General features: G+C 38.7%; 1 protein-coding gene across 4 annotated transcripts in view; it reads left to right on the top strand.

Annotated features, from left to right (window-relative positions):
• Positions 1–16,147, top strand: part of CCNY (cyclin Y) — a 133,214-nt gene extending 117,067 nt beyond the window's left edge. For 3 of the 4 annotated variants that reach the window (XM_068934336.1, XM_068934338.1, XM_068934339.1), the window contains 3 exons: positions 3,924–4,090; positions 7,285–7,447; positions 13,393–16,147. In XM_068934336.1, coding sequence (XP_068790437.1) covers positions 3,924–4,090; positions 7,285–7,447; positions 13,393–13,509 — 447 coding nt within the window. In that variant the 3' untranslated portion in view covers positions 13,510–16,147. The remainder of the gene's footprint in view (positions 1–3,923; positions 4,091–7,284; positions 7,448–13,392) is intronic. The other variant, XM_068934337.1, reaches the window with a different exon arrangement.
• The last annotated feature ends 7,548 nt before the right edge of the window (positions 16,148–23,695 follow it).

The following is a 23,695-nucleotide window of genomic DNA, read 5'->3' as shown; positions in this document are numbered from 1 at the left end:
TCCTCTTTATTTGTGTCTGTAGCCTAAATAATTGTTTCCTCTTCATTTTAGAGTATCCTAAGGTGGTTTTAGCTCAAGTCCTAAGTTCCTCTGTTATATGAACAGTTTTTATGTAGCTCTTTCCTTGCAGTATGATCCCTATCTGTTCTGATCAGTTTACGTGCTCTTCTCTGAATGCCTTTGAATTAGAGCCCACAACAGAATCTTTTTTTTTTTTTGTTGCTGTTTTCAAGCCAGGCTTGTATATAGAAAATGGTATTATTTTCTGATTTCTGTCTGTGCTGTCATATGACTGTATGTATCGATAGATGTGTGCATCAGAGGGTGTTCATTCAAAATCTGCTAAAGCTGCACATGGCAAGTTGAAGCTTAAGAGACTGGCATTACCAGTAAAGGGTCAAATCCAGCACTAATATAAAGGTGGTGAAGTTTCATTTCTGTTATCCTAACTTAAGAGTGGCGTGATATCATGGCTTCCATAAACTTTCTCCATGTAAAGCTGCCTGCATTAGCGTGGTGTATTTCTTTAAAAAGCCTTCTGTTTACCTGGGACAATGCCAGGGACTGTTATTAGTTCCTAATTCAAGGAGCAATTTTGCTTGTGAGGTGGAATAAATACACTCGTATTATACTGTTATACAAACCTCTGAAATGGGTTTATGCTGACTGCCCAGAAGACAAAACGTGGCCTTTAAAGAGAACCCTTGAGTGGTGCAGACTCTGGTTAGATGCACGTGCCACCTTTTTCCTGAGCATTACATTTCTGTGGGTTTTATAAATATTATCAGACCCCTTGGTGAAGAAATGACTCCTTTGGGCATCCACCGCTGTTCCCACCTCACCCACCTGCTCCTTTCTTTCAGTTTCTGTCTTGATCCCTTGTGTTGGTGTAGGCACTTATTACGGGCTTAATTTTGTTATCTCAAAGTATTTAAACTTTGCTGTTTATTTTGGGCTCATATACCGCTTGGAATTCTTTCATAGGCAGACCTTCAGAACCAAATTTTTTATGTTAAAACGTGCAATAAAGAAGCATATTTTAAAGCAATAAAGTCAATTCTGTCATTTTGAGCTGTGATGTTACTGTGCAACTGGTAAATCTCTAGTTGCTTTTGTACGTAAATAGCATAGCCATCCTGTATCTGTGTATGTTTTTCTCTTGAAAAAAAGGAAAGATGTAGTAATACAGTGATCTCGTGAGACTGTGCAGGAACAGTGCCAGTGCTTGCATTCCCCTTGGTGCAGTGGCACTGCGAGGGGTCCATCAGGATCCCAGGCCATTGGCATGTTACCTGGCAGGTAGAGAGCATCTGCCTGCGAACTAGGTGTTTTTCTTCTCAAAGTGATGCCCTAACTAAAAAGTCAGAATTTAGGTTTTAATGGTGGGCTTTAGACATAACTTGAAATTCATGCTCATTCAGCCAAATTTTTTTTTTATGGGAATAATGGAGCGCATGGGCATAATTTTACAGATGCAAGAAACGCAAGTTTAATAGTGTCTTGCCTTCCTTATACAAGAAAACAAATTTCTGAACAGTTCATGTCACTTTGGTTACCTTTTTTTTTTTTTTATATCCTCTAGAAAAACCTGAAAAAACAACAGTTTTATCTGTGAGGTCTCATACTATAAATGTTCCAACTTTATAGTCTGTATAACGTTTTTTTCACAGAGATTTTTATTCATTATTTCTGTCTTTTTTGTGCTTAGTGGTGTATTTTTAGTTAAACAAAGTGTCTAATACAAGATTCATATCTCATTAGTGTAAGAAAAACAGACAGCCCTTTGGTGAAAGCCAAAGGTCTTTGAGACTTTTTTTAATTTGAGCAGTCTGTGATGTCCAGTGTGTTATATATAACTGTTCAGACTTTTGAATATTCTATAATTTCAAAAATTCATTCAAACCATTGGCAGGATGAAGGAGATCTTGCTGTTCACAGTAAGATTTCTCTGCATCTACTATTTTGTAGTTGCATATTTCTACATAGCTCCAAACCTTGAAATAAATATTTTCTAACTGTTCTGTGGGGTTTTTTTGTAATTATGCATAAATCAGTCAGAGACTCATAGTCTCTTAAATTTTTTAAATTGTTAATTTAAAAAATTCAAAATATTTTAAACGTGATGTATCATAAAGGAATGCTTTCAACTTTCTTAGCAGCCAGATATTTCTTCTGTTAGAGCAGAAGTGAATGTCCGTGAGCATCCATAGATGAATATCTTTACCTAATAAAAAATTTAACACAAAATGCTGGGCCTTCAGAATGCCAGGCAGTGTTCTGTTTTTATACAAAATGCATCCTTTCGGGTAGGTATCATATTTTGCATGTGTATTGTACTTTGATCAGAGTAGCTCATAAAATCTCCTGCCAGGTTCTGTCAGTCCATCCAGAACCTTGTAAGAGTGCTGGCGATCTAAATAACCGCTTACTTGCTTTTTATCACAATACAGTGAAGAGCTGCTTATAAGATCTGTTCTGAGATACAAAGATTAGATTATTCTCCAGTAAATGTAAACCTGTATTTTTCCAGAGTAGAAGCCTGTCAAGGCTAACTATTGGTTTTAGTAAAAGTGTCTTATTTTGTCATGTTGAAGCACTTCCAGTTTCACGGCGTGCACCTTTGTGCACACTAAGTGGTCCACGGGCAAGAAACGGACCTGCAGGACAAGGGCTCCATTTGCTTCCCTGCTGCAAGTTTGTTTCTGAATCAGAGCAGAAATTACTAACTTCAGAGAAATAAATGGCTACATCTCATTTTCTGTAAATCATTATCAGGAGAGTGCAGTGAAACCAACTGGAAACAGGCTCACATGGATTAAGAACTCGGTGTAGCTTGGGAGAGGCGGTTGGCTAATGGAGGACAAACATTTTTACGCATTTTACATAGGAAATCATTCTAAGATGTGACTGTTTTAGTGAAGTTACGGACACTGTAGCTTGAGTTCTGTTTTCCTTAGAGAAGATGAGAAAGCAAAGAACAAATACTTTGTCATGGCCATTTTGAGCAAAAGTTGCCTAATCTTGTTATGTATAGTGTTTTTTTCCTGTGTTTTTCTTGTTCCATGCCTTTTATACTGCAAAGTGTATGTGAAAGACATTTCACTTGTTTGCTAGACATGCTTGTGTACGTGTATTTAGATGTTTAACATTTTTTCATAAAATATAAACTTTTCTGTAAAACTTTTAACTTACAAAAGTTGGTTGCTGTTTCCAGTGATCTTGTTATCAAGTCCTTATTATGTACCTATCAGAATTGTGAAAATTAATGACCAGAACTGTTACGCACTTAATTGACCTTGATGTTTTTATGGACTCATAAAAATAATGGGCTTCAAAAACCATTAATTATTATTGTTTATTATTGATTAACTAACATGGTGTAAGAATGGTAAACCTTTCAGGAAGTCGAAATTACTTAAGGTCCTTTGTACGCTTGGATGAGTGCACGTCTTTACAGAAAATCACAAATGAGCCAGTCAGGGTTTTAGTGCTCTTCCCTTACACTCCCACTTTCCCCTTCCCCTCAAATCCGTAGTGGCATATATCCTGCATTCAGTTTTAGATACTGTAGCTCACATACTGATTATTTATTTACATTATTATTTTAATAATTTATTTAAGCTATCATTTGAATTCATTCTAATGTGTGAATATATTAGCAACAGTTACAGACGAGAAAACTAGAGTTTTGTTTTTGGGAATATGGTCAGAAAGCACCGACCAACTAAAATGCGAATATATCGCATCCAATCTTGAGCTTGGCATAAACGTGTACGTTTACACCCACAGCTTTTATAAAAAGATCTTCTGAGAGCAGATTACCATTTTAAAATTGCTAGATTAAGCTTATTAGAATATTTTTCCTTTTCATTTGTGTTTAATAACAAAATAGATTAAGTCTTGATTTTAATGTGTTTCCACAGGTATATCTTGAAAGACTATTAACGTATGCAGAGATAGATATTTGTCCAGCAAACTGGAAACGAATTGTACTGGGTGCAATTCTACTGGCATCCAAAGTCTGGGACGACCAAGCAGTGTGGAATGTGGATTACTGCCAGATCCTGAAGGATATCACGGTCGAAGACATGTGAGTTCAGTGCGTTTATTTTCGTCAATGAACGCCAAGGTTTGTGTGCGTGGCGGGGAAGGGAAGTTCCCTCAGGAATCATGTCAAGACTGTACATCTGCATTATATCTAGACAAGGTGGATGCTGGTAGATTGCGTTAGGTCCGTTTGAGAGTTGCTTGCGTAGAAAATATGAATGTGTTTGTTTCTGGTTAAAACGTATGTTACTGCAGGAAGTTCACACAGAGTGATGAAGATGCATCTGCCGAATGCTTTAAACGTTTGACTTGACAAACAAAGCCCAAGTCGAATAAGCAGCGTGTGTTCGTTTCAGTAGTGTTTGCTGTCTTGTGTTAGTTCTCCGCACAGACAGTAGAGCAATGTGCAAGGCAGGACAAAGGTTTGTTGTGATCCTAACGACCCTTAAGCCATCACCCACTTGGTCACTGCTGTTACTGAAAATAATACTTTGGGGGCTTTTTCCGCATCCTGCCGAGTTTGTTTGCAAGATGTTAAAAAACCTAATATTTTAACTTGCAAAGAGAAACTTCCATTCTGATAGCGCTTTTTCATTTTTTACATCAGCACATGCTTAAGAAATTATATTGTACCAGCATATACAGAGTTGTGATATCTGCCAGGGTACACCTTAGTCATTTTAAGAGCATACGCAAACATTAATAATAGGATAGAAATGTGATAAGAGTAAACACAATTAAGAGCGTAATGTTTACAAATACTAAAATGAATGCTCATTTCGCTAAACAATTGAGTGCTTTTTTTTTTTCCTCTTTCTTCAGTAGGTGTTAAATGTATCCACTGAAGTGCCTAGGTTTTATCTCACCCGTGTGTTCAGGCTGGGTTATGTGCCATTTGCACACTGAGAGGTGCACCTGGGCGAGTTCAGGTGTGCATGAGAGCGGTGTTAAAAGCTGGGATCATGGTGCTAGGATGGGGCCGAGTGGCACTGCAGGCCGCTGAGGCTTCTGCGCTTCGAGTTGCCTCGTAACTTCAACTTACTTCTAAGTTACACAGAGTGTGCTGCGTCAGTGCTGGTCTTCAAGCGTGTGGTCGTGTTGTGAATCTGCTGGTTCACCCCCTTTCTTATAAGAACCAATGACAATGAAATGATTAAAAAGATGTTTCAGTACAGTATGAATGTGTTTCAGAGCTTTTCTAAGCGGAGATACACACCTGTGGTGGGAAATACATGGACTCATCTCTGCTCTGAATCGTTGTCAGGCAAGGTCCTAGCCACTGAGGAGAATTTGTTGTGAACATATGCTCTGGAAGTAGGGAAGAGGACAGGTGGGGAATAAGATGAGAACAACTGTCTATACAGACAGCATGCCTTTTAAATCTCAAATTGCAACCTCGAAGCAGGGAAAGGCCAAGCATTTATGCTGAAGCAGCCCTGATTTAGTTTCTTACTAGTTCCCTGTTTGTCAGGCTTACAGCTGATCTAAAAATGGTCGGTAAGAGAAAGGTTTTATGTTAAGAGTCAGCTGAGTGCTTTAAATTAAGCATGCTCATATCCTCCTAGGTAAGGTTAGTTTTACAAATTGTGAGTAGCTGTCATTGCTTGAGTATTGGAGAAGTTATCTATAAATCTGTATTAACAGGCCATTTATAAGGAGGTCTTTGTCTCCTGAGCTAAAGGAAAAAGCATGAAAACCTCATTCCTGTGGTATGATGTAGAGTACTTTCGTTAGTTTGGGGGAAGACTCGTTTCAAAATAGAGACGGGAAGCACCACAATGTCATTTCAATATGCGCTTTAAAATATAAAGGCTACTTGAATCTTTGAGGATGTTTGATGATACTTTGAGCATAATAAGACAGAATGAGATTTCTAAAATAAAATGGGGGGAGAAGGAGGAGAGAAGCTAATATAAGGCCCTTCATATTTCTGTACGTTCCACACAGACCAACTTGGTAACGCTTTCTGGACTGTTTCTAGCGTTTCGTGAATCATTTTGTTAAGCTGCTTCTCCCTTGACCCTTTTCCTGTGGGCGACACCGCTAGATACAGGCCTCCGACTAGACTCTGTGCCACTGATCACAGTCACTACCATTGTTATTTTTTCTTATCTTCACGTGCTTCCTTTCTGTTGCCACCTGACTGCATGTTCCTTCCGCACATACGCTACGGTTAAACGTGCAACTTGAACGCAGTATCATGGGGAGCGTATACCTGCTCGTACGAAAGTAGTGCAGTGCATGTGCAATATATAACTAACTTTTCAGCAAACGTAGGCAACGTTTACCACCAGTTTATTTTTTGGCAACGTTTACCACCAGTTTATTTTTTATTCCTCAAATCTCAAAGTCACTCTTTTGAATATATCGTATGTCCCAGCATAAATGTTGTGTAGGACATCTATGTACCATGCAATTAATGAAAGCTGCCAATCTTCAGTTTTGTTTATTTACTTTCTTATTTACATACTTTTTAATTTACTGGGATAGGTAGTAATGTATTGATATACTGAAGTTTTGACTGAGTGGGAGCTCAGATATGGCCTCTTTGTCCCTATCTGCTATTTTGATTAAACACATCTGTTTTAGGTACTGGAAAAAGAAAAACAAAAACCAAATGATCGCCAGTGTGAATTTTGCATGCATGTGCTAGGGGAGAAACTGCTGCCTTCTGTTGATAAAGAAAGGTAGAAGGCATGTGGAAAAATTTAGGTTTCCCATGAAATGTTTTAAGTGATTGATTATAAAGGCTGAAAAGAACAAAAAGTTTCTCTAGTAATTTATACGTTAGGGTAATTTACAGCATTTTTGAGGGATGTATGACAAAGCCGGGGCGCGTGTGTGTGTTTTCTGCGTGCATAGGTGTGAGTGCAGATCCCTCTAGTGGGGAAGCAGCATAAACTGCTAGAAATTTTTTTTCCTGCCAGCTTTCCCTCTTCCCCGGATTGTATTAGCTCAGGTGGTCCAAGTGCTGTCCTGCTAGCAAACCTCTGAGCCTGGGTTTCGTTGGCATTGCAGGATCAGCTGTGAGGTGCAGCATCTTTCCTAGTCCTCACTGACATGAGCAAGCGAGACGTATTTGGTAAAACAGGTCAGACTTCAGGCTAGTTGAATTCTGTTTCTCAAGAATAAGATATGAACTTGGTTTGTACCATTTGCGATGTAAGATAAATTACGTTCAGACAATGGCAGGATAGATGGCCTGGAATATGCTTTCACACTTATCTTTTTCTACAGGAACGAGCTGGAACGCCAGTTTCTTGAGCTGTTGCAGTTCAATATTAACGTTCCCTCCAGTGTTTATGCCAAGTATTATTTTGATTTGCGTTCCCTGGCAGAAGCAAATAACCTGAGTTTTCCTCTGGAGCCCCTCAGCAGGGACAGAGCATATAAACTTGAGGTAAGATGCTTTCCCTTTGGATTGCTCAGAGCTGAATATAGTTGGGGATTTGGAAGTTTGGGGTTGTTTCTCCCTTCTCTTCCCCATCTCTCCCGAAATATTATTGTGGGAAGCTGGAATATCATGTGCCCTAATTTCCACAATTGTTTTGCTTGTGCTCACGGTATTCATGAGTGTGGGGACAGCTCTTTGGCTGAATGTGTTTCCTATGTCATTTTGCTTTTCAGTTCTTGTCCAGTTCTAGCTGTCTAAATTGGCCTTGTGAAACCACTCACAGTACATAAGAATGACTGTTATGCAGGCTGGTTTTGTGTGTTCGTTTGGTTTTTTTTAACACCAATTATCTGTTTTAAAGGACAGAATATTAATTAGTATTGCTGCAAATAACTATTCACAGAATCACAGAATGGTTGAGGTTGGAAGGGACCTCTGGAGATCATCTAGTCCTACCCTCCTGCTCAAGCAGGGTCCTCTAGAGCAGATTGCCCAGGATCACATCCAGGCGGGTTTTGAATATCTCCAGCGAAGGAGACTCCACTACCTCTCTGGGCAACCTGTGCTTATTATCTGTTACTGCTCAAGGTCACATGGATCTAAGTCTGTTACCTCCAGTGGTTTTACTCTCAGTAATGGGGAAGCCGAAACGAGCACACATCATTATTAAATAAATTATAAATACTTACGGGACTTGAATATACAGTGCGCATAAAGCTGTATGTCAGATGGTCTGGACTTGTGAAGTGCAGGGCACTATGAGTTCCCTCTGATATTAGAGGAATCTAAAGTCATCAGGCAATTGTGAGTGCTTTGCGAGACTGAACTCTTTTTTTCCTGAAATTTCTGATGCAAAGATTTTAAAATCTAAGCATTATTGCATGAACATGTAGACACTTTTTTCCTAATTTTGAAATTTGCCGTTAGTTGCTGGCGGTTCTAACACTGCATGTCCTTAATTACGTAACGGCTTTGTGCTGTAGGCTGTTTGTGTGTGGATGAGAGTGGGCTTTGCATGTTCTGAAGCTCTTGGTGCTCCTGCGAAACAGGCAGGCAGTACTGTGCAAGTTTTCACGCGAGGAAATGATGCACAGGGCAATTAATTGAGTGTTTGGTAACTCTTATGGGAGCGGAGATGTTTGGAAAGTGGTGGAAAAAGAATCAAAACTTATTTCTCATTTCACTTAAAATATTCTTTCTAAATTTCCCAAATAGGTTTAATAAGAATGTAACTTAATTCTGTGTATGAAGAGCAATGTTCATTTATATCGAATTTGTTTCCATTAAAGATTTAGAATAAAAAATATGAAAATTCATTGAGATTGTAATCTTAAATGAAAAAAGGCAGCTGGCAAAGTTAGTAGATGGTGGATCTTGATAATAAGAGCTATTACAAATATTAAAATTGAGTGAATTACTTTGTGAAGAGAATTTAATACATAGGTTTTTCCCAGCACTGTCAGTTTGTATTGCACAGAGGCTGTAGCACCAGGTTACAAATGAAGATAAGAGAGAGAGCTCCTAAAACCTAAAAAGAGGAAAACAAAATAAGAAATGACTGTACGTACCTGGAGAATACTGCTGGTTTTTCTGTAGTAACTAAAGAGAATGCATATTTAAAAAGAAATAATGGAACTTTTTGTTTAACAAAAAAAAAAATTTTTTTTTAATTCTCTGGTTTGGGTTGGTTTGTGCTGCTGGCACCAAGTGACTCTACAAGAAACTCACTGGCCGAAGAGGATGTCTTCAGGGAAAACTCACTCCGGTGGAAACTGTCTGGTCTACCAGCTCTTTGCCTCTGCTCCGTGGCCAGAAGGAAGGGAACGTGACGGGAGCTTCCGTGCTCCCTGGCAATGCTTGGTTGCCTGAGTGTGCCCTTGAAACTAGCAAGCAGCATAATTTATAGCCTCATTCCTTCAGCATAGTTGAGCATTTAGCCTGCCAGCACTTGTCAAAGTGTCTTTGCAATACTTCTCTAGGTCTATCACATGCTCTTCAGCCCGGAGTTCTCCCTTTTTAAGTCCGCTGCCTAGATTCTCAAGCGAGGTGTATGAAGTACCACACAGGCTGTGCTGTTTTTGACACCAGCAGAAAAACTGCAGTCTGTGATTACAGACAACAGGCTAATAGTTAATGTATGTATGCAGGGGAACAATTTGCCTTGTCTGGTAAATTGAAACAAAACTGACCGAGTTCTAAGATTCGAAGCAACTTCTTTAGACTTCTTTACATTTTTCTGTGTCTTGTGTGGAGAAATGGTTGAATTATAATACATTTTTGCTACCTTTCCACTTCCATACTGTCTTGTGTGTCTGAAGCAGAAGCATTAGATCTTTCATGGCAGAACCCGTATTACGTTCTCCAGATACCATGAGGTTGACTACCTGAGTTTATTGCCAAAAAAAAAAAACAAGTCCAAGGACAGAGTTAGTAAATACTTCCCCTTGTCATATACAAATGCTGAACAATATCCATAAACTTTGAGTTGTTACAAGACATCGTAGTGCTCTTTTAAAATGTCAATAGTTTTGGAGTTTTCACAGCAGAACGTTTCTCCGGATTTAATGTTTGCACAATTGACAGTAAGAAGCAGCTTTGTCTTATGAATGATTAAATGAAAGTAAATTTTCTTACCTGCCATTAGCATTGTGACCTAAAAGTATCCTGAATTTGCTACGCTGATCCATCCAGTAGCCAGGAACCATTTTCACACACGCCCTCCTCCCTTTTTTTCCCCGTTTTATGCAGTCATGCAACTTAAGAGTGCCATATAACATTTCATTAGGTCATACACCTACACCTACTCGCCAGTGCTGTTTGTTCCTAGCAGGACATTTTATAGTGTGTTTTCTAATTAGTTTTAATTCTGTCAAACGTCAAGGTTTTCTTTACTTGAGAAATTATTTTCTAACATGGGAGAGATACTTCTGCCAGGAAGGCTTTCTGGTGTCCAGACTTAATCACTGTTTTGTAATTTCCTCCTTTTGCACCTGGTTGTACTCCCATGTCCTGAACTAAATCGTTACCTTCAACATTACAAAGTTCAAGAAAGAGTAGATCTTTAGGAACCTCACATCTTGAGTCTGTCTGCACTTTGGGGTAAGTCCACAGAGCAAGCGCACCCTGTTTCTGCTGCTGATCTTGGCGCTGTGCTCGATTCCAGCATTAATCTTTAGGGCGCTCTCAATTTATCGAATTGTGTCCTCTCTCGACTTTTTATTGTTAGAATAGTGCTTGAGGAAAAAAACCTCGAGACCGCTCTCTGAACTGATGTGCTGTACATAGGTTAGTGTTTTCTTAACCCCGAAGAGCTACTGTCTTGTAGACTGACTGGGCAGACAGAAAAAAGGGGAAAGAGGTGGAAGTTGCAAGTAGAGAAGTGTCTTGACAACCCTCCAGCTTGTCACAGCAATGGCTTGCAACCCTCTGCGTTTTCAATGTTCAGAAGTCTAGCTAAGAAGTGAAAGGAGAGTGAATCCAACTTGTCTTTTTGTCAGTAGCCTGATTATTCTTCTTTTCACACTCCAGAGATGAAGGAGAACCCTCATCATCACAACTTCCAGCAGCCAAAGGGTGTTCCTACTGCTTTTAGATGGCTAGCAAGCGTATCTAGATTTTTTTTTTATTTTTGTTCTGGTTTGGGGTTTTTTTGGATTTTCCTTCCACCCTTAGTTCTGCCTCCCCTTCTAAGTGCTCTGTGTTATGCCTGTTTTTGAGGTGTTGCAGTGCTCAAGGGGAGCACATTTGTGCAGCTCAGCATTGACTTCCAATTGTATATATCTAGAATGAAAGTATAGGTATGTATGTTTATTCCTAGCTGACTATAGATATTAAAATAAAGTCGGACAAAGTTGCACATAATTGAATGGCAGTGCAGTTTTCAATAATGCTTTGTTGTGATTTCAAATGAGAGATGATCCCTTGAAACAGTCGAAAAATCTGGTTCCTTTTTCAAGCTGTAAGAGGAACAGAAATGTCAGATGACAGAAAGATGTTTTAAGCTATTTGGATTTATTTTAATTGAAGGACAGTCCTAAATATTTACATTTTTCTGCTTTTTTCTTATTTCCCCGTAAGTTGCAAGGAGCTAATGTTGACTTACTGGAATGTCATATAGGCTGTAAATATCAATTTTGTAAATTACTTGCAAATAAAAAACCTCTTTAGGTGCGATTGATTAAATCACAGTTAGTGTGTTTCACATATATATATGAATAATCACCAGAGACTGGAGATTACAAATATTTAGTACAAGTTCCAAGCAAAATACCATTTTGCCTGACCAAGTACTGGAATAGAAATTTCCCTGTGAAACTGGTGATCTTGAAGTGATTATCTTTCCTGGCTATATGATTCCTAGGATTATGAACTGATTTGGCAGCTGCAAGAAGCGGAGCTCCACCTCAGGACACCTTCTTACTGAGCCAGGCCTTGTTCCAGGGTTAAACCATCCTCATCTATTGGATTATAAATCTGAAGCAGTTTTCAGTGAGTTAGATTAAGGTCTGCAAAGCAACAGGAATATTTATGGTGTTTTATTCTGTTGTTCTGTTCACGTGGACCGAGAAAGAAAACTGTGTTTAAGAACATTCAATGAACTTGAGTTTGCAACTAGAAAGTAGCAAATGGTTTCCTTTTTATCGTGTGGCTGGTTTGAGCAATGCATGAGGCCAGCTTGCTCTCAGATGCCCGAGCTGTGTGCTTCTGGCATATCTGCCTCTGATCTTCGCAGTACAGTTGCGGTTCTAGGACTGCCACCACAGCTTGCTGTGCTGCAAAAGTGAAAATCAAGAGAGTGAAGATCAGTGGAGTCAGGCTGTTTATTTATATTGCCTTTTTCTATAATCAAACACTTGTACTGTTAACGTTTGTATATTACTCTTACTAAACGTCCTATCCTAAGACACCACTTAAAAACATTCCTGAGTAAATAAAAATGCTGTTTTACTTCATCTTTTCTAAATCTGCCCTTTTTTGCCCTTGAGTATTGCTTAGAATGAGCTTTCTCTGCAGTTCTGTGTTTGAAAACGTGAGTTAGCATCCCTACTGATGCAAAGCATGGCCTGTCCCAACTAAATGAACGTTCAGAGATATGCCGTCGGAGGGCACAATAAATGTGCGCATATGCTGTGCGTAACAGACAGCTGTTCTAACCTTGGTGGAAAACGATGGAAGCATAGCTGCAGTGGGGTGCAGCAGGTCTCGACATTGCAATCTCTTCAGGAAAGAGTAATTTCTGACTCTCTGCTTAAAAGATCTTTAAAATTTCTGTGTATTTTAGTGCCTTGCAAATTAAAGTGTTGTTGAATACAGCTTGTGTTTCCCACCAGCAGCGCATAAGATAGCCCCATTGCATAGAAATCACTGTCTCCTGCAGTTAAAGTTCCTCAGAAAGGCAAGTAAAAACTAGCTCGGTGAGCAAAACAGAGCAGGTACCCTAACAGACCATTTAGCAGCGGAGGAAAATACATAATTACAATATCACAGCTTGTTAAGAAAGACAGACAGACATTAAGAGCCATCCTCTTTCCAAACTCTCCAAATAGATGTACAATTTCTGTAATAATTCTATTCGAGTTAATTTTTCACCAAGGAAGTGCTATATTTCGGTTAACTTACAGCAATGAGTAAGCATTGTCGGCTCCCTTCGCTAGATTTGTGGCAGCTAACCTGTTTTAAAAAAAAAAAAAAAAAAAAAAAAGCTTTTGCAATGCGCTTATTAAATCCTTCAAAAGTGACTGGGATGAACAATGCAAAGTCAGCATGTTTGTTCTTTCATAGTTAGTGAAACGAATAAAAGGATTGAGGGAGGAGTTCTTCACAAGTTTTGCATAATGAAGTGACGTTTTATAATTCTGCCTATATCTAGAAATCCATGTTTAGTTTTATTTATATTCCTTGTACAGCTGTGGCTTATGCAATTGAGGTTTCTTCGTTCTTTCATCTTGCAGGCCATTTCCCGCTTGTGTGAAGATAAATATAAGGACTTCAGGAAATCCGCAAAGAAACGGTCAGTCAGTGCTGACAATCTGACTGTGGTTAGATGGTCCCCTGCTATTATCTCCTAACAGAGGAGACTGGAATATTCCTACAGACGTACTGTTTCATCCATCCATTTTTTGGGGGGTGGGCTGGGGGGGGGGGGGAGGGGAAGACTTTTTTTTTTCCTAATTATTTTTATTTTTAAATCTGTCAAGCTGCCTTTACAGTGCCTCCCCATTGTGTAGCACACAAGAAGTAAAATACCTGTGGAAGGAGAAATCAGTGTTTGGGAAAGAAGATGGGCAACGATTTTTTCTCACTTTCACTAGCAGCTTTACCATTTTGTGAGGAAACAGCAATTCAGGTGCTTGGAAGAAGAAACAAAAAATGAAGTAGAGGCAGAAAAAGATTAAGAATTGTGCCATTTTTTAATACGCTGTACTCTTAAAGAGAAATGACAGCCTGAAAACAAACCACATAGTCCGATGACTGTGCACTAGAGGAATGAAGTTGGGAGCATTCCATCTTAAAGTTTTCTCTTAATATCTTTTTTACTTTATTTTTGCATTCCTCATTGTTGCTTTCCGTGATAAATTCTTCCCCTTGCACAGCAGCAAATACTAAGCCTGTATTTACAGTAGCACAAGCCCCTGAGTAAATAGTTTTGGGTTTTTTTTTCCACTGCACTTTTTTCTGTAAGCTCTTATTAGCATTATTCTTTGTAATTATTATGCATTTGTTACATTTCTTCTATGCCTTTTATTGTATTTCAAAAGAGATAACTTGACCATAGTGCTGAACCAAAAGTGTGTACAGGGATCAGAAGATCGTTTGTAATTTCATGATGTGTTTTATTTATAGTGTACTTGGGTGCGTGTGCCTTCCTGAGTTCTTGGAATCATTTATTTTTCCTTAATATAAAGATACAGTTGTTAAAGTATTTAGATGATGATGATAAGACTTGGGCCAAATCTCTGAAATTTGCAACAGATCTTGTGATCCTTTTGCAGATTTTCATAGCATTAGAAGTTTAGAATTCATTTTGAGGGAGTGTGTGGTTGTTTTTTTGTTTTTTGGTTTTTGTTTGTTTGGCCTGACTAGTTCATTCCTTCACTTCCAGATCCATTGTTGCAAGCAATATTCTCAATTTTTATATGTTTACTTTAAATCAAAGTGAGTCTGTTTGTATAAAATAAAAAATAATAAAAAAATTGTTCCAGTGAGAAGGCCTGTAGAAGAGCAGAATGGTAATCTTAACAAGGTATTTGTCACAAGTAGATTCATTTAAAACTAAATACAAACCCTCAAGATTTTCAGCGTAGGTGCTTATAGAAATTAAAAATAACCAAACTGTGAAAATAGGTTTCAACTCTGATTATTAAGCTCTTCTGTTGTTACTAGTTCCCTCTTATTATGCCTGTTGCCCCCTTGGGATTTCTAAGAAACCTTTATAGGAAATAATTTGTCGGAGTAAGCATAATTAGTCTGTAATGCCCCAGGGTGACTTATTTTTTTTCCTTTTTTTTTTTTTTTTGCACAGTTTAGAAAGATACGGTTAAACAGTTCTCAGTTCCCTGAAATCCTTTCTTTGTGACTGTCACTGAAATGAATGGCAACAGACGTCCCTGATTTATGCACTACTGTGGTAAACCATACAGATTCCATATTTGTTTTATTAAGCCCTATGGGCTTGTAGCAAACCTAGGGGCCCAGAGATGCACACGTTAACTCCAGTGCAACGCTAATCAGGTGCCTCCAGATGGAGAGGCGCTGACAGGATTGAAGTGGTAATACCAAACAATTTTCTGCTAACTTTCTAATGTGATTTGTGCAGTTTGAGACATGAAGGCTTTGTCCGTAAATTCTCCTGATGTCTTTTGGGCCTTTAAAATAATCTAATGCTCATCATTTATTCTTGTGCCAACACATTAGAACTGTGAGTACCCCAGTCCATTTTTCCCTTGAACGTGGAATGTAAGGAAAGTCTTTATAACAGTAAAAATGCAATTCGGAGCATTTGAAACCTCCTTGCAGATAGTATCAAAAGGAACATTTTCAAAGCATTTGAAATTTATCCTTTGTAAGCATAAATTTAGGCTTTAAAAATATGTAAAATATTTTGATTTATCAACACTTTGCTAAACTATTTTCTGTTTAACTTGATATCTGGAATATTGGTTTTATCCATTTCTGGGTGATAGAGATATGAACTTTGGATTATGTAAAGATCTCAATGCATCTGCTATAATTTTTGTGAAGTTTATTAAACTACTTTAAAGATTGTATAGTCTATTTATTGTATGTATGTACATACAGTCTGATACTTTAAAAAGTGGATTCCGTAAAACCTGGCTCAGTCTTGTTTAGACTATTGAATATCATTTTAGCCTTGTGCACTGGACTCTACCTCTGTATAGGAGAATTTTCCATATTCTTAATTAGTACTGATTCTGTGATTAACTTGGTTATGTTTCTTGCACTAAGAATTAAAAAAAAATCTGCTGTAAGTGTGGATTTTTCTTTAGTTTCAGTTTTGCCATATGAATCCTCTGCATTTAGATGGACATTTCTTTCCCTCATGGTTATAGAATAATTCTTTGCTTTTTCTTCCGGTTTGTTCCAAGTTTGCCAAAAAAATATAGTACCTGTCAGTAAATCTGAACGAGTGTCTTTTGTTTGCAAGGTATTCAATACCATGTAATTAAAATTGATTATTATTTAGGATTATGTTGTGTTTAGTGTAGTTTTTTAAAGTGTTATGGAAAGTGTATGGGAAGTGCCATTGCAAGCTTAGCAAATCACCTGAGGTGTCAGAAGGGAGAAGAACCAAATAGTGTTTTAATTAACAGCACAAATAAATGGTGGTTTTCATTTCAGAACCTGAAACTAAATTTGCTGTAGAAGTTTTTGGGATTAAGTTTTTCCTTACTGCTTTGGTCACAGGCTCAGAAACTAAAAGGTGTGGGAGATGTAATAAACCTGTCCCTTCAAGCATCGCTGTCTTAATGAATTATTTTTATATGTTGAGCCAGTGGTCCACTGCATTGTTGTTTACACTTTGGCAATTGCATAGATATTTGAAGAAGGCATCTTGTAGAGGTTTTTTGTTCACGCACCCTTCTGCAGCCCCTGATATGTTTTCCTAATTCCTCTTCCCACCTACAGACTTGTGTATATTTCGTTTAATGACTGTTTCGGCATCTGGATATGTCTTTTTTGATAAACATTGTTCTTTGGGACTTAGAGCATTGGAATCACATGGAGAGACACAAAAAGAAGAAAGAAGTCAGAGGACCTTTCCCCTCTTCCACAAACCCTCTCAGTCTTCCTGATGATACATATTTCCTATTGCTAAAAACACATTGCAAAGTCTTGTCCCGTAGCAGGGTAATGACATCCTTTTCGATAATTATATTTTGCTTTTGCCTTTCAGCTGTGTTTTATTTGAGTTCAGCTTATACAGCTTTGTTTACCTTAGTTTATTTAACTTAGTTTATCACTAAGCTAAAAGCATGACAGAGTAACTGGTTACATGTATGGAGTCTTAGAGCAGGCTGTTTTTTCATACCTCTTCCCATACCTCCTGGCTTTACTAGTGCCAGAAACCTTCAATGTGACCTAAAAGTAACAAAAACCTCATCAGAAAAGGGTGATAGTGTATTGGTGGCAGATGACAAAGTGACATCTGGTAATCTTGGCTATATATAAAAATAGCCCTATGTGGGAAGGGATAAATGAATTGAAATGGCAGAACTAGAAAAAAACAAAGGCCTAACAGCTGAAGCAACAAATTATTTACAGTCATCTTTTCTTGGTAACAAACACTGAATTTTCCATTGGCATGTTTAAACTCCTAATTGAAAATGTTGCACATCCACCAACCAGACTTATATTACTCTCTGCTTCTGTGTTGTATTTATAAAGAGCTTACTCAACCTAGTTTTTAGGACTCTCCTTGCTACAGTTCCAAACATACTTCTGTAGCCTGAATAATTTTATATTTTTTACTTGATTGATAGTTGTTAAAACATAACTAACTCCCTCTGCAGTGGAGCAGCCATTTAGTATCTGTGTAGCAGGGTTTGAGAAAATAACTTTTTTTTTTTTTTAACAGAAGTATGCTTGTGCAAATGTGAGCTTGATCTACACAGAAATGTTAATATCTAAGCCTAAAGTACAGTAAGCGTCTTTCTGTTGTCTCTGTTTCTCTCTTCAATAATTGAGCTACATCTTGAGGCAACCACAGAAGAAGTGATGAGAGCTAGAATTGTCAGGGATTAAAGGTAATGAGAAAAGATGTGTAGTGACCATTGTTAGGAGCAAACCTTTTAAAAAAAAAAAAAAAAAAAGGATTAAGAAGAAAAAAGCGCTATTCTTAAGGAGACAAAAAGTGATAGTAGATTGTAGATTATGATCCTGGAAATGGTTGGTTTATACCATATATTAACCTACTTTTCTGAGTTCTTTTTTGTGAATCCCCCAAAAGTGACCGGTAAGTCCCCAAATTACTGTTGAAACACAGTTGAAAAATTGGCAACTTTGAATGTATTATCCAAGCTAGCAACGTTTGTCTTTACTTCTAGTCACTGGGCTAGATCTTCAGGCACTTTCCATTAAAGTAAGAAGTGGCAGGAAGGCTGATTCAGGAAAGGTAGGTGGCCAAGCAATAGGAAGAAACTGTATTTCTTGTATTCCTCTGGGAACAGCTGGGCTGATGCAGTTGAACGCCTAGATAAAAGTTGAAAGGAGAGGTGTTTCTTCATACCTCTTACATCATGTTTAATGTGTATCAGCGTTATGTGGAGAGACTTTCGAAGCTGTGTTATTAACTGGAGATACTCTGTTGGGTTAATCTGCTAAGCAAGCTTATTAGTCCTGGGATAGTGACAGTATACTGAGCTTTCCCATAAGAGTTATCCAGAATCTCTTTAAAGAATTCGTAAGGCTTGCTCAAGGCTCTAGGCAGTATCTTTTGTTAGACTGTCTATGGTCCTGACTTATTAAGAGCAGCAAACAGCAGTAAAATGACCAAAATCGTATATGTGAAGCTGTACGTTTTGTGGTTTACTCAATGTACTTCTGTAATTTAGTGTCAGAGGGTATTTTTTCTTTCTCCTCTATCTGACACTTAGATTGGGGTGCTGTGGTAATTAGCCCAATAAAACTTGAAGCTAGAAAATCTCTGGAACTAGCACTGCTGCCCCCTTTGAATTCACTGGCGGGGAAGGACATGCTTAAAAGGTAGGTGACTTACTCACGTGGGAGCTTTGCTAAACCGCGGGCTAAAGTAAGACTCCCTTTTCACGTAAGAGATTCTGCAACACACTTAAGAGTCTAGAGCTAATTGTTCCCTATCTGTGTTTTCTGTGTTCACTGCCTCCTGTTTTTCCTGCCCCTTTATTTTAAACATTGGTTCAAATTATTCTGCATGGAAACAGTATACTGGGAACTGGCAGCTGTAACACACTTGCTGCCTTAAATTCAAACAATACGGATCATTCTGTGACCGCATACTTCTTTCATGTGTTTCAGACAAATTAAGCATCCTTCTTTGGAAAAATAGGAGGTCAAGACGATAGATAGGTGTCCTGGAAGGGTTATGCAGTACTAGCTCAGTATTGATATACGACCTGCCGCTGTTAGGAAGCTGTTGGTAGTCACATTACTTCTTGGTACATTGCGTCTCATTCCTTTTGTGGCCTTAAAATAGCAGATCATCCCAGGTATGCAAAAACTTAGCAGTCTTTAGGAAAGTGCTGCAACACAATCAATAACAACAGAATACAATCCATGGTAATTGGAGTTAGACTTGGAGGAAAAAACGCACAAGAGTTCCTCTTAAGAACAAAAACTGCTGTGGATAATTTGGCCATGCTGTGGGACTGTATCACTATTAATGTTGTGTAAAGAGGGGCGTGCAGCCTGTGTGGCTGCTAGCAGAAGTGTGGGGGCACACAGATTTCCCATCGGAAAACAGACATTTTAGTGCAGTCTAGTGCAGGGTTCCACAAGCTTTACAAGGGACAGGGGCAGCTTCTGACTCGGTGTTGTGCCGTGCACCCGTTGGAGGTAGCGTAACATCTACCATATTTTGGGAATCTAGTCTAGTCTCCTGCTTGCGGCACCTACAAATACACAATACCTTGGGATTTGCAGGGTGGGGAGGTGAGAAGAGTTGAAGAAGTCCCTCCCAACAGTCCATTTTGTAGTTACAATAATTCTGCATTACTATTCAAGTAGTGGTGAACAGTGATGGAAAATTTCATTCCAACTTCTTCATGTAGTCACTTTACACAAAAATGAAAATGGATTACCGTTTACATGAACCTGAAAATGGTTTAAATTTCCACATCACTGCCAGCAATCATAACTTTAAATATTAATTTACTCATTACTAAGTAACAAGTACATGCCTCATATTTTTCCAGAGGGATGACTCCACACTTGGCATGTGTGCTTTAATATTGCTTTATAAGGTATGGATTCTAAATCTTCTGAGAAACTGAAGTAAAGATTCTTGCATCCTAAGAAAATATTTGGGAACATCTTGAATTTTAGTGAATAATATCAGATAAATGCCTTCCCAGTCTGCTTGGATTGAATGCTGGATCAGTGATTTCTTCAGCTGGACAGAAGAACCACAAAGTCTACAGCAGTAGCATTGACTTCATCTACACAAAGGAAACTGGTCATGTCACCCTGAAACTCGGACTGAATGCCCGACTGAGCAAAGGGCCGGCTAGAGTCCTCTGCCTCGCCAGCTAGCGGTGAACCCACTGCTGAATCCCAGTTAAGACACATTCGGTGTTTCTGACATATGAGAAATCTATACCGTGAAATCATTGCTTTTCTTTAGTGTCCTGTCATCACAATACACTAAAAAGGATTTTGTTGTTGTTGTTGTTGTTTTGCTCTAGTCTTGCTGGCAAGTGTCAGAACTAAGTTGTTCTGCTCCTTGAAGCATATGTATATTTAAAACTTGTATTAGCTGGATCTGTGTATTTAGATCTCTGACCTCAGCTGTGACACATTCCTTTTAACTAGTCTAAAAGAATTTGCTTAGATTCACTAAGTTAGGGCCAGAAATCAGTTGTGAACTTTGTGTGATATATGCAGATTCAAAACTGGTGTCTAATTGTCCCATTTCAAAAGGATGTTTTTTTTTTTTTAATTTCAAACTTGATGTAATTTTCCTTAATAATTTCAGTAGGTGTGTATGAGAGCATTTATTTTTGGTACTGTTGCATTTAGACAATAAATTTTTATGGCAATTGCTGATAGAAAAGGCAGATCTTTTAAATGTCAGTTGAACCTGTTTGCTCTCCTAAGGAATGTTTTTGTCTGGATTCTTAGACTTGCTAAGAATAGGTAAATCTCATGGTACAGTACCCGTTTTTTGGAAATGTCCCCTTTGTGTTATAACATGAACAATGAATTTTTACAAATTAAAGTGTAAACTGTAAGCTTTGGAGGATTGGGAGAAAAAAAAAGAGAAAACAATCTTTAATTTCTTCAGCAAGTGCTAGTATCTCTGTTTTCCTATTTTTTTTCATTATAAAAATGCCTTTAAAAAACAGTTTCAGCTTCTATTGCTACCACTCCTGAAAGCAGAATTGCTCAGGATTCGAATAAAATACTTCCAACAACCCCTTTTGAGAGTCGAGGTGAGCTCACGAGGAAGTCGATCTGAAATGCAATGTAACGTGGAAATAGGGAGGCGGGGGAAGATGCTCGCTGGAGCCCGTGAAAAGCATGCACAGGATGAGCTCGGGTGCATGTGCGGTCTCGCACAGCTGCTGGACCGCAGATGCTCACCCTGCCCTGGCTGGCTGTGGAAATCCCTGCTACATACAGCCTCCTGGCAACACGCTGCCTCCGCAGCCGTGGACCTTGCCATTTGGCAGACCTGTGCCAGCTTGTGGTGTCAGCTTGCAGGTGCCAGGCGTACAGATGCTGTCCCCATGCAGCCCTGGTGGTAGGTGTGAGGAGGTGGTTTTGCGCTGGGATTGCCTTGTTGGGCGCTGTACCTGCTGCAGTCGTGCCTTCGGGTCTCGTGGCGTCTGAATGCTTGCTGGGGGGTTTCGTTCATGGCATTGTTAAGCAGACCTAAACCAGTCTCATCCCTGGTCCAGCTATCTGGTACTTGCATTAATAATAAGTTATTGTTTGATTACCTAGATCATAGATAACACTGAATTTGGAGACTACATCAGAAGATATAAAATCTTTTTCACGTGTCAGATCAAAGCAGATTTGTTAGCCAATAGGTTTTCTTGGACTTGCTCATCTCAATGTGCTTGAACCGTGTCTCTAATGTTTTCTGCATTAAGTCAATAAAACCGCAGGGAAGATGGGAGCCTTGTCAAGTGCAATCGTGTAACAACCCCCTGCCCCAAGAGCGAAGGGAGACCTGAGCTCAACCAGTGAGCTCACGTCAGATAATGCTGTTTAGCTAGGCTTGCTTTAGCTCGGAGAGGGGGGTTGAACTCTCTGCATCTGGGGGATGAGTCATGTAATTGCTGAAAGTAGGCAGAGTAAGAAGGGCACACATTAGTTGAAGTGAAAATGACCATTACCTGCTTCTGAGCATCTGGCAATTTCGGACAGGACTTCTTGCAGATGAGTCTTTTAACAGAAATCGCAAAATAGGTGTCGGGGGGGATTTTGTCACAAACCACTAAAGGGAGCAAAGGAAAAACCTGGGCCAGTTCCTAAGTAACTAGAACATTAAGCAGTGAATAAAAACTTTTTAAGTCCCTCATGTCTGTCTTCAGTGTGTAGAAAAAAATCCATATTATTTTAGGGACTTTAGTTTAAACGTGTCCTGAAGGACTTGTGCTGATTTGTAAATAAAAGATGATAAAATTTTCCTAAGTCGTCTGTTTTTGTGGATAAATGAATTTGATCGTTGAAGTAAAAATTAATTTTCCAGCTATAAACATGCCATAACTTCATTAGTCATATCCATGAGAGAATATAGTTACATTCAGGAATGCTGATGTTTAACAGTTTAAAGGATTGCCTTCCCAGAGATAAAAACATCATAAACAAATCGAGGGGGTGAAAGTATTTAAACAATTGTTCACAAGACTTTTTGGACACCTTAAACGACAGGGTTGATTTTTATTTTTATTTTTATTATTTTTAAGACCCACTGATGAAAGGAAATGAAGGCAGCAAAAGGCAGGGTTGATTTTTATTTTTATTTTTATTATTTTTAAGTCCCACTGATGAAAGGATATGAAGGCAGCAAAAAGGGAAAGCAGCAAAATACAGGAAATGGAAAACAGAAATGCGGAGGCTGAAATAGCGGTTAGGAAGCACAATACAGTTGATAAGGAAATGAATCAGTGCCAATCTGTGGTCAGCTGAAAAAACTAATAAAATCTTTAAGTGTGTCAGGAACAAAGTAATTTGTAGCAATTTTATGGATCCAAAGCTAGACTGAAATGGCAAAGTATCTGTCACACTGCGGAAGAGGCAGAGAAGGGTGCAGTTGATAGTTCTGCTTTGTCTTTGTAAGTTGGGTTCTTGCCTTGCAGAAGGGATGACGTTTCACTTCTTATTATCAGTACTGAAAGAGTTTTCAGTAGAAGCTATTCCATATCTTTGAGTGTGAAAAGTCACTTTACCAGCTAAACTGAAAGATTTTGTTGAGGCAAATCCTGGTTAACTGCAGAAGTTTCTCAGCACTGGGAAGAAACTTAATGTTGAAACAGTGCTTGGAAAGCATGACTCTAGAAACGCTGGGTGTTTACTCTGGGATTTGCCCTGAGTACAGCTAATTGGAAAACTTAGGTACAGTGCAAGTCGTGGATGGATGTATAAAAGAAGGAAGCATAATCAGTAGTACCTGCTACTTTATGTCAAACTATCATTAAAAAAAAAATTACTAATCTGGATGATAGAGAAAGACTCCTTATACGTTTCTAGGATTAAGGCTACTGATTATGTTCAATCATATTTGATTTATTTGCAGTAAATTTGCTGATGTGTTGTAGCCTAGAGTGTGTCTCCAGAAGCTGAGTGCCATAATGCTTCTTGGCCTTATCCAGTAGCATGAAGTACGTAGGATTTCAGGAATCCCTCATTTTTCCATGCACGCTCTCCAAAAATCAGCTAGCAGGGGAAGTCTACAGCACTGTGCTTCCAGGCTTTGATTGTTTGTGGATAACTAAAAACAGCAGTGATAAAAGTAGCTGCTACGAAGAAGAAGCCGCCAATCATCTACGCGGACTGTGGAGGTCAACAGCTCTGTGGCAAGCTGGCTGC

The sequence above is a fragment of the Struthio camelus genome, chromosome 2 (genome assembly GCF_040807025.1).
Source record: "Struthio camelus isolate bStrCam1 chromosome 2, bStrCam1.hap1, whole genome shotgun sequence".
In the NCBI taxonomy this organism is placed as follows: Eukaryota; Metazoa; Chordata; class Aves; order Struthioniformes; family Struthionidae; genus Struthio; species Struthio camelus.
The sequence above is the reverse complement of the archived record's forward strand: the minus strand, read 5'-3'. Positions and strand labels throughout refer to the sequence as shown.